Source organism: Grus americana, chromosome 4 (assembly GCF_028858705.1).
Source record: "Grus americana isolate bGruAme1 chromosome 4, bGruAme1.mat, whole genome shotgun sequence".
Classification (NCBI taxonomy): Eukaryota; Metazoa; Chordata; class Aves; order Gruiformes; family Gruidae; genus Grus; species Grus americana.
In genome coordinates, this window is record NC_072855.1 from 25,839,165 (window position 1) to 25,850,114 (window position 10,950).

The following is a 10,950-nucleotide window of genomic DNA, read 5'->3' on the forward strand; positions in this document are numbered from 1 at the left end:
CAAAGTTTTTAAAGAAAAATTGTATCCTTTCTAACTGACTAGGAGATCAGGACCAAAGCCCACAGAAAGGCACTGCAGTCACTGAGAGTTAAGTGACCCAGTATCAGGTTTTACTCTTTTAAAATCACAAGAAAAGAACATTTTTTATATTCCTCAAAATTTAATTTCAAATAATTTCCTACTAAATTACAACTATTGTTTGATTAAATTTCAATAATGAGTTTATTATTGAGAACCATTACTGCATTTTGGATAATTAAGTACATGCATATATTTTCAAAGAGTAACAGAAGAACACAGTTAAAACACAAAATGATATTAAAATAACAGGATTTACCATACTTTGACTACTCTATCTGAAGGCAGAGTAAAAATGTTAAGGGGCAATATCCAAAAGCATTTTCCTTTCATTAAATTGGTAACACAAGTGAAATCAGTCATTTTGGTTTTTTTTCAAAGGAACAACTTATTTTAACAAACTTCTTTTCACACTATGGCATCATCATAAGGCTCAAACTGCATATTTTCCTTGTGTTAAGCACTTCCTAAGTTCAACTCAACTTTCACTGCACACATTTTGCTTCAGCATTTGCACCACTATGACTCTAAACAGCCAAAATAAAGGGAAAAAACAAATTACATAAGAAAAATACTATAGAAAAAATTAACTAAATAACTTAGTAATCTTATGTTGATATTTTAGCTACTTTTGAGTGGGTTTTTTTTCTTTTTTGATTTACTCTTTCTGTAATAGCATATCACATAAGCAATTTTTATCAAGTCAATCAAGGAATGCAGGTAACATTTTTAATTGTTAAAAACCACCACTTTAAGTTAAAGAATTAGTAACATTCTGTGGCTTAGGAGAGTATTAAAAAGGTTTTGTGCTTTATTTTAGCTGTTTATCTCTTTTACTGCTGCTATATGAAATTAGTTTTATCATAAGCAGCAAAATTAACGATGGCTGGTTTCCAACAGATCTGTTCCCCATCACTCTGCTCCAAAAGGGCTGCCAACTCACTCCCTTCTGCATCTCTCACTCTCGTCTTCCTGCACTACCTGCCTACTCCCCTCTGGATGCCGTGCCTGGAGAGCTGGGGAAGGGACAGCATATCCCCTATGACATTTGAAACACCCATGTGGGAACTAGTTGGACTTATTCCAGCTAGCACAGGGGCTGCTGCCTTTTGAAATGTTTAACAGTGCTGGTCCATTTTCCTTTGTATAAACAGAATTCAGATGTCTCTATTCTGCTCAGCACCAATTAGACATATCTTGCATCTCTGAAACCTTTGCCCAACTGCCAGCAAGTTTTGAACTAATGTAACTTCAGGGAAGATCAGTAACAAAGAAATTAGACTAGCTGATCCGATAAAAACCTTATTTCATTAGAAAAGCAAGCTAAAAACATTTGTCCAGACAAAGCACTAGCACATATACAAAGGGAACTGAAAAACACAAATATGTTTTCTTTCAGTTTTTGAGAGACTAATTCTCAGGCACTCAAAACTATAGTAATAAGATTTTCATAATAAGTACAAGTTTGAAGTTGGTCTTTCAATGGTCTCTCAAGACAGATGCAGTGGTTAAAATAGTTTAAAGATCAGTAGTTAGACAATATGAAAAAAAAATATTCTAAACATGCAGATTTCCTGCAGATCTAAAGCTATTCCCTGATGGTCAATCAGGTTATTTCCATAGAAAGCCATAAGACAGACAGAGGAATTGATTGCAGAGGAAAGGGAATTCTTTAATGACTGCAAACAAGTGCTAATATCATAAACACTAACATCACTACTTTTTTTTTTTTTCAAGCGTGTGCATTTTCCAGGTGCTGTAGCCAGCAATGAAGGGGGTGGGGGAAGACCCAGAAATATTTGATTTCTCCAAACACCTTTCCTCCTCCTTCTCTTTCATCTTCAATGTCTCTATCAGTTAAAATTTTTTTTGTAAATAGTAAAGACATAGATCTCTCTACTGCTTATGAATGTATTTTACCAGTACAAAACTTCTTCTCTGCTTCAACAGTTTGGAAAGTTTTGATAAATCTCCTGGAGATAGATGTCATAATTTCTACCATAAGGTATTAAAACACACCACTAAAAACATAAGGCCTAAAATTGCTAATGACTAGACTAAATAGTGCTTCAGCAAAAGGTGACAGGCTCTATTCATGGAAGACAATAGAGTACCATTAAGATTAGGTAATATTCCTGAACAACTAGGAAGAAACAGGAACTCCCCTGAGAATAACTAAGACATTAAAAAGGCTGACCGGTCTTCACAGTAAATTTGAATGCATTTTTCACCCCACTGTGGCTGCAAAACTGATCCTAACACTGCGAACTCTGACATCTCCGTCAGAGAAGTACCTATCATGTCTCACATAAATAAAACATACTTTTCGGATATCCCATGTTATCTAGGTACCATGAAGTTTTCAACCTTCCTTTCTAAGCAGGAACATACTTTGTGCCAACTTTATCTTTGCTTACCTTTAATAGTACTTCATCATGCTTTGCAACAGCCAAAAATCTGATGTCAACACGGCAGTGGGAATACAGTTCATAAGCTTACTGCAGCTGCAGAACCAGCAAACACACATCGCTTTGAGTGACACCAATAATAAGCATGTGGTTTAGATTTCTAGGTAACAATGGTGATTAAAAAGATATTGCAGTCTGGAAAAATTTCATATACAAAGAATGTTTAAAATAGATCGGGGATTATACAAAAGTTTGGTTTCTTTAACTACCTAAATGGCTATAATACGTACTGTGAACAAATGATCTCCTAATTGTCTGATGTTTTTCTTTTTGGTACCAAAAGATACACATAGGTATTACGCAGACAAAATAATATGAATTGATTCAAGTAGACAAGGAAGAAAAGTAACCTCAGATGATGTTTGATTTCCCTTCCTATCAATCATCTCCATATTACTGTCTGCAAACCAAGGGATAATTTTTCTTTCACTTCATAGCACTGTTGTGAGAGTAACACCTTGTTTATGAGCCTTTGAGCATAGCTAAGGCTCCTGCTGTTTTGCAAACTTATGCATACAAATGCCTCATAAGAATGCAGTGATGTCAAGGATTTTGTATCCAAACTTCATTTAAAATATTTGGATACACAACAAATCTCCCATATTATACCATAAAAATACATATTGACAGACACACCCACCTAAAGCAAGTGATTTATAAGATTAAAGCGTGTCACTTATACTAAATAAAATACCAGTTCAGCTCTGCTCTGCCACAACCTTCCTAACCCTAAGAAATATTTAGCCTTCAACAAACTTTTAAGTTTCAATGAATGCTCTTTCTTCAGGAGAGCAGGGCACAACCAGCAATTCTTAATTTACTATCTGTCATTTGTTATTTTGTATGCTTTTATTACAACTACTCTTATTCATCTCTTTTCCAAGGTAAACAATCCCATGCTTCTCAAACCATAGCCAATCTCCTAAATCCTAATCTTCATACAGTATTTTGCAAGTGATTACATACCTTTAAAAAAAAAAAAAACCAAAACAAACAACCCAAAACACACACCGCCACAAAAACTTGAATCCATTACTTCGTTCAGTCCACAGAAAGGACTTGCTCTGGAGTTAATCAAGGTTGCGTGGTAGAGGAGCATATTGCCCAAAGGCCGCGTTTCTTATTTATTGAAGCTGAAAGACTGTAACTGAAGGAAAACATTGCAAGAAAGGTATATTCTATACCATGTTTTAAAACAGCTAAGCCTTGTGACTTGCACGCTAGCCTCCCACCTATTACAAAGTTTCTATATGATGCCTGTTAAACAGCCTATAACAAAGTTTTCACAGAAAATGTCTGTCATTTTCTGGGTTCTTAAGCAGAGACGACGAGGCCTGGTTTACAGAAGTGCTAGCCACTCAGAAATACAACTGAAATCAAAGGAACTTGTGGTCTGAACATGTAAAGTGCAACAGAATGCACAGTCACTTCAGAACTCACATTTTAGAAATGCCAAATTAGGCGTACGAAGCCAGCTTGTCTGTCTTGTGTTTGGGTTTGTTTTTTTCCCTTTCAGTAGCTCTTCATCTCCCCGTCTTTGAAACGGTGATTAACATCATGTCCTCACCTCACAAAAAAAGCATTAGCACAAGAGTAAAATTAATAATTCTTCAAAGTTTATAATAGAATAAATGAGGGCATAAGGATTTCTCAACTAGTCTGTCCATTTTGGTGGTCAATCATTAGAAGTTATCATTCCTAATTCAGCAACCTCTATTTTTGCCCCTTTAAAATTGGGGCTTCTTTTCTTTCACAATGTATTTATCTTCCTGTTGCCAGGAAACCATTAGAAGAATAATGTACATGTGAAATTGCCATTAATTACTGATGCACTTGTAACAAAAGAAAATTATCAGATACAAAAACAAAGAGTCTCATCATCAATCAATGTGGAATTAAGTAACATCTGGGTGAACTGGGTGAGCCTAGACAGTCTATTTCTCTAAGGATTGATTAAATTGGGACATTTACAAAGCAAACTGCTAATATTCCACTGGAAAAAGAAAATCAGAACAAGATTTCTTCTTCTCTGACTAGTGGCCTGTCCTAGTTAATGAAAAACTTGACTGTTACAAGAGCCAAACTAATTAAAAAGATTAAACTCTGAACAAAATCAAATTAGAAATTTGGCTTTAGGCTTATGTGGCCAGCAATATCTCAAGAACATTGCAAATTGTAGTCTGCAGTTAAATACAATTAATGGAAGTTTTAAAATTGTCAGAATAATTAACTGTGGATCATTTCTATAACCTGGCTATATAACCTCCACAAAACTACTTATAATTCTTAAATGTAAGCATGCAAGTACATGCAAGTCAGAGGTCTAAGCCATGAAAATACCCGTGTCATCTAAGTCTTGCCAGCAAATAGTATTTATTAACTAGTATATATTAATACAATCCAACATACTTAATACGTATACTTTTTCCCCCCAAGCATACCAAATTCTAGCGTGTGACAATATAAAATAGATTTTCTTCTCCCAGGTGATACTCTAATTTATATTTTTTAGTTTCCTACAAAATAACTACTTAGCATAGCCAGGTCAGATCAAAGGTCCATCTAACTACACAGTCTCAGAGAGTGGCCATTAACTTATGTAGAAATATCAGGGTGAGTAAAGAGTAACTTTTTTTTTTCCCTCTCATATACCTCCAATCTACTCCGAAACATTTAAGTAGCAAAAAAACAACCTTTCTCAATTTTAAAATATTGTAACAGATGCCTAAAAAACCACCTGTGCATAATATGATAAATTATTAGCATTAACTATTTCTAGTGATACAAGGATCATCTTCCAGAGATAAAGGCACATCAGGCCCAACTACAAAGAGGCCAACATCTAATAACCAGAGGAACATGCAGAAAGATAATGGGAAGGCGGGAGTGTTTGTTTCACTCTGGCACAAATGCATATCAGATAACTAAGAAATGCCATGGGACAAGATAAGGAAGACTTCAAGGCACACTACGAGTGCTAAGTCCTCCGGGCTATCACAAGCTAGCCCTTCGGGTGGGGTGGCAGGGGGAGAATTGAGGAGAAGGGTGGAAGGGGGGTGGGTGGGTATGGAAAACAAAAGAAACTTTCACAGAAAATGCCTTGCCAGACTGTCACCACGGAAAAAGCAACAAGACTACTGGACTGATTGAAAACAAAAGGAAAAATCACTCCCAAAACAAAATAAATAAAACCCCCCCAGAAAACAGAATACTAACCCCAGCTATGATAAAGAACTACATTGCCCTCAAATTCTCACGTATAAAACTCTGAACTTCACAAGGACAGGTTTTTACGCTGCCTTAAACCTTTATTAAAAATCTCTATGCTGAAACTAAATTATCGCTCCTTTTCCTCTGGAAGGTTTCAGAAACTTCCTTTTTCTTTTTTTTGGTACTTTTGTATCTTTAGTGTCTGATTACATGTGCTTTTTACAGATTTTATGAATCGGTGTTGATTACACTGATATCTATAGGTGAAATAAAACACTGCACAACAAACATTTTCCTTTTTTCTACAGACTTGTCATACACTTTACCAAACTGTATAGTTGGTGGTATAAAGCTGTATCTGAATTCGTGATGATGCGTTATTTCTTTTACTTAAAAATCTAGCAGATGAGGTAGTTTTGCAGAAACAATGCAAAAGTCCCCATCTCTATCTCAAAATACAACATTTGCAAACTTTCACATTCAAATCAGCTCTGAATTTCCTTCAACACTCTAAGGCCGACTGCCACAGAAAGAAGTTGCTTTTCCCCCTATGCCAGCACAATTTGTGAGCTCTCATGATAAATCAGGCAAAAAAATTATTCAGACTAAAATTAACCCAAGTTTGGGGTTTGGTTTGGTGGGGTTCTTTTGGTTTTTTGTTCTTTTTCCTCCTAAGTTTTAACCCAGATCTGTTCACCCATCTGTTTTGGCATGCTGCAAAACAAAATGCTTGTAGAGAAAGTACAGAACAGAGGTTGGGACAAGCAGCAGAGAGATCCACTTCTTTTGGTGGCAGTTCTGGCTTTGCCTACAAAGGCCATTTAAGTCAGTCTCCAAGAAACTCTACGCATTTTGGATTTATGGGGTTATTTTTAGTATATCTGACAATTAAGTAAACTACTATTAATCTTACTCATAATGATGACATGGTTTATATATAATGACATCAAAATATTCTCCTGTGACCAAAGAAAGTTATATCTGAGATTTAATAGTTTACTGACAACAAAGTAAGTCTGGAGTTTGACAAGGCAGTAAAATACAGTCAATTTTGAAAAAAATTCAATAGTCATAGAGGACCTTTGCAGCAAAGCCGATGTTGAATTTCTAAAACTTTTTCAACCTTCAACTATCTTATGAGAAAAATATAATTTTGCTAGTAAAATTGTTCTCAACTTGTATTTAGATGCTGGCTTGATTTTGGAACTGAAGGACTACTTGGGTGCCTAGAATTACTTGTTGTTTTCCACTTCTATTGCTTGGTTAAATAAAAGTTATCACATCTCCCCACAGGCCTTACTAAATTGACACACATTTGACTTACAGTCCTGAAACCAATCACTATATAATTTGAACAGCTGCACTGTAAAGAGAAACATTAGAAAAAAAAAATCATTTTGCAGGCAAAGTACAGTAAGCCTCAACTCTCTGCTAAACACTAGCTGCCTAGTTTGGTTAAACTTAATTGAATCTATTAAATGGACACTTGTCCCCGGCCATAGCACATCACAGTTAAAATCACTTCTTTAATAGCTGAAATTATACATCACATACTGTCCCACGCCAACAAGGCACCAACGCATCAATGTAATCCAACACACCAGAAACCACCTCTGACTCCATCAAGCACCTGAACTGGTGTTTCATTCATCATACATATGCAATCCAGAGGCTGTTCCTTCAGAACATTGCTCAGAAGGTACATGTTGATTTTAAAATTCTCAATACCTCCATTTTCAGGACAGTGCTAATGTTATCATACAGATGTATCAAAACACTGTAAATTAATCTGGCCTACATTTTATTACCCACAACCCCAAGCAGAAGGAGGGAAAGGATAGAAAAACATTCTTTCTAAAAGTCCTTGGCACAAAAGCTGCTGCTCAGGCACTCTGGGACAGGTGCCCAGAACGTCTCAAGTTCCAATAATAAGAAAAGCCTTCATTACGAGAAGAGGTCTGGACACAAAAATACAGAAGTGATATCAGAAAAGTTGCTAATAAGGACACAAATTTGTAACCAATTAAGTTAACCATGACTTCAATAAGCTAAAAGAACAAAAACTTGCAGGAACTGACTCAAAGCCTGCTGGCCAAAACACCAAGTTGCACACACATCTTCTCTAAGAGACACACAGAGCATCCTCAGATCATGCATGGCCAAGGCGGCAGCAAAAAGCTTGCAGTTTCAAGCACCGATTCATGCCTGAATTTGTACATTCTATAAAAGCTGGCTTTTAACATTAAGTCATATTTAAAGTTGTGGAAAGTTATCTTTCAATTGAACTAAACTTCTTCAATCATTTTCATCTCAAGCACTGCATCATCATAATATTCCATATGCCAAAGTGATTTTTTATAAACCTAGTTGATATAAGGATTTGGATTTCATAAATAAAGATTACATATATGTCTATATAAAAACATAAAGAAAAAATACTTGTTTAGTTCTACTTCCAATTTTCTTGATGCTTCAGTAAAGCCAATATCTGACAAAAAAATTTCCTCAAACTCAGATTAAGCAGTACCAATAAAATAAGAAAAATCTTCCTCTGTTGTTTCAGTGATGGTAGGTACACTAGCAAAGTATTTGTTCCCACTTAAACTTAGTCTACCGTCTTGAGGTCATCTGAATTCCTTAACAGTAGTTTATAAAAAAACAACCAAAAAAACCCTGCTCTTAGCCTGAAAATTATGTCCAACACACACATGTGAACTCAGCAAAATAGACATGCATGACTTTGAAATTCTATTATTCCTATTTTCTAAAAAAGGTAAGCTACCATTGCAAGTTCTCCAACTGGGAGAAAACAAAATACCCATTTCAATAGGCACCTCAAAACTGCACTCCTCCCCATTCCACACACTTTGATTCAAAGTCTCTGTCCAAACAATCAAAACTCTAGAATCTTCTCCTGCAACTGGCAATATTCCACTGCAGTTTTGAAAATACTATGCCAGACTTGTCCACTCAATAATTTTCAAAACTGTAATTGGACAACAAGACTCATTGTCAAAGAAACAACTGACATGTGCCTTGCTGCTTTGAAAGCAAAGCACAAAGCCTACATTCTCTTCACATTTATAGGTAAGACATTTTTTCATGTACAAACTGACTAGCCAAGACCACGATTTCTATTTTTCAGTCTTTGTGTAGTCACTGTTGTGATGGGAAACAGATCATCAAATGAGAGAATATTTCTGATCTCTAAAAAATGATTACTACATCTCCACCCTGGGCACAAGACCAAATCCCAGGTTACAGCAATTTTCTGGTCCAAAGACCATGGTGTTAACAAACCAGCTGTGCCAATATTTGATCAATGCTCAACTTTATTCTCCATTTTCAGCACAGAGTTAAGAAATAATACTACTATATCACTGTAACATTTCATGTTTCCAGTTGAAAAAGGTATTAAAAAAATAAAAACAAAGATAAGCCTCACAGTTCCCCAGGATGCTGTCAAGCAAGCAGAAAAGGTGCTTTTCTAACAATCCCTTTTGCTTATGAAAATACAGCCAAGCACTAGTTATACTGAATAGGAAAGAAACGATACGTATTATATCAAATTGCAAAATCTGAGGCAGGTTTTACATATAAAACAATTTCAAAATTCCATCTACAAACTCCACAAATAAAACTTTTTCAGGAACATATCCTGTATTACTTATGATTCCACTTCAGACCTCTCCCCAAAACCGTGGATGTACTTCACATACAAATAAATAGTTCAATGTATCAACTCTGGCTTTGAGAGAACTTGCAAGAGTACAGTCATGAATTACAAATATTACTCCTCTTTTATGGAAGAGCAAGGAAGTGGTATTCCCATAAAGGTCTGCAGGCAAGAAGGAGACATTTCAACTATGACAAGGAAACAGCTTTCTGGCAGTTCTCCTTTCCCGTGACGAAATGTTTACCTTAAGAAGCAAAAGTTGCAGGGAAGGGGATAGTGGTCAGGATTGCTCACCTTTAACCGTTTAACCACCTCATCGTTGGTAATTTTGTCCGTAATCTCCTTCACTCCAGGAGGATAGTAGATGATTTTACCATCGGCAGCAGGTTTTGGTTGGGTAGCAGGGAAGTCCATCCTGGTGCTGCTGGTTATAAACTTTCCTTCTCCACAGTCCTCTACCGGCCTCTATCGGTCAGAAAACAAAAGTTCAGCAGAATGGAAACGACTTTCTAACCCTCTTTTTCCATTTCTCACCCTCAATTTCGCAGAAGGCCCCGGTTATCACCCCGCCGGCTGCGCCCCCCCGCCGCTGCCCCCGCCGCATCCCCCCGCCCCGGGCGGCGCTGGAGCGAGGCCCGGCCCGCCGCCGCTCCCCACAACTCCGGCCCCTCCATTCCCCTCCGGCGCCTCCTTTCATTGCGGGGCTGCTCCAGCCCAACACTGTTAGTTCAGAGCCGACGATTTTACAATGGAATTTCGGGCTCGATCGAAGGATGACCCGGGGCCGAGAGCCCATCACGGCCCGAGGCGGGGGCCGGGGGGTGCAATTCCCGGGCCCGGGGGGAGAGGTTCAGAGCCGGCACACCGGCCCCGGAGCCGGGAGACGAGGCCTAAACAGTTAGGCCTCAAAACTATCAGGAGGCAGAGAAACCAACAGGAGAGGGGGAGGGAGGGAGGCGGCGGCCAGCACAAACAAAACACCCCCACCGGCCACCCCGCCCGGCGCCGAGCCCCTCGCCCGCCCCCCCCGCGGCGGCGGGAGCCCCCCTGGGGAGGGGGCCAGGCCACTCTCCACTTTCCATTTGTTCCCGCAACTTCATGTCCCCTCAGCCCCTCGCGCCGCAGCCCCTCCTCGCCCCGCCGCCCCGCACCCGGCCGGGCCCACAAAGAGCCCCCCCACCCCCCGGCTCGGCGCGCACACACCCCCGCCGGCCGCGGGCGACGGGGAGGGGGGGGGAGCGGGGACGGAGGGAAGCGGGACCCGGAGCCGCCTTTACCTCATGCAGCTCCGGAAGGTGCAGCATTGAGTAGCCTCCGTGCCGGGTGGTCCTCACCGCTCTGCCACCACCCCCGCCGGCCGCTGCCCTGGCTGCTCCCGCCGCCTCCCTGCTCCGCGGTGCGGCGGCGGCTCCTGCTCGGGGAGGGGTGGGGGGAGGGGGAGGCTGCTCGGTGGCGGCAGCGGCGGCGGCGGCTGGGGAGAGGGGGAGGCTCTGGCGGAGCGTGCGCCGCGGGGACACA

General features: G+C 39.4%; 1 protein-coding gene across 3 annotated transcripts in view; it reads right to left on the reverse strand.

The window, feature by feature from the left end:
- Positions 1 to 10,947, reverse strand: part of PDS5A (PDS5 cohesin associated factor A) — an 84,860-nt gene extending 73,913 nt beyond the window's left edge. For 2 of the 3 annotated variants that reach the window (XM_054825607.1, XM_054825609.1), the window contains exons 1-2: positions 10,710 to 10,947; positions 9,727 to 9,897 (exon numbers count right to left, since the gene is read on the reverse strand). In XM_054825607.1, coding sequence (XP_054681582.1) covers positions 9,727 to 9,897; positions 10,710 to 10,736 — 198 coding nt within the window. In that variant the 5' untranslated portion in view covers positions 10,737 to 10,947. Of the gene's footprint in view, positions 1 to 9,726; positions 9,898 to 10,709 lie in introns of those variants that run through there. The other variant, XM_054825608.1, reaches the window with a different exon arrangement.
- Between the last annotated feature and the right edge of the window lie 3 nt (positions 10,948 to 10,950).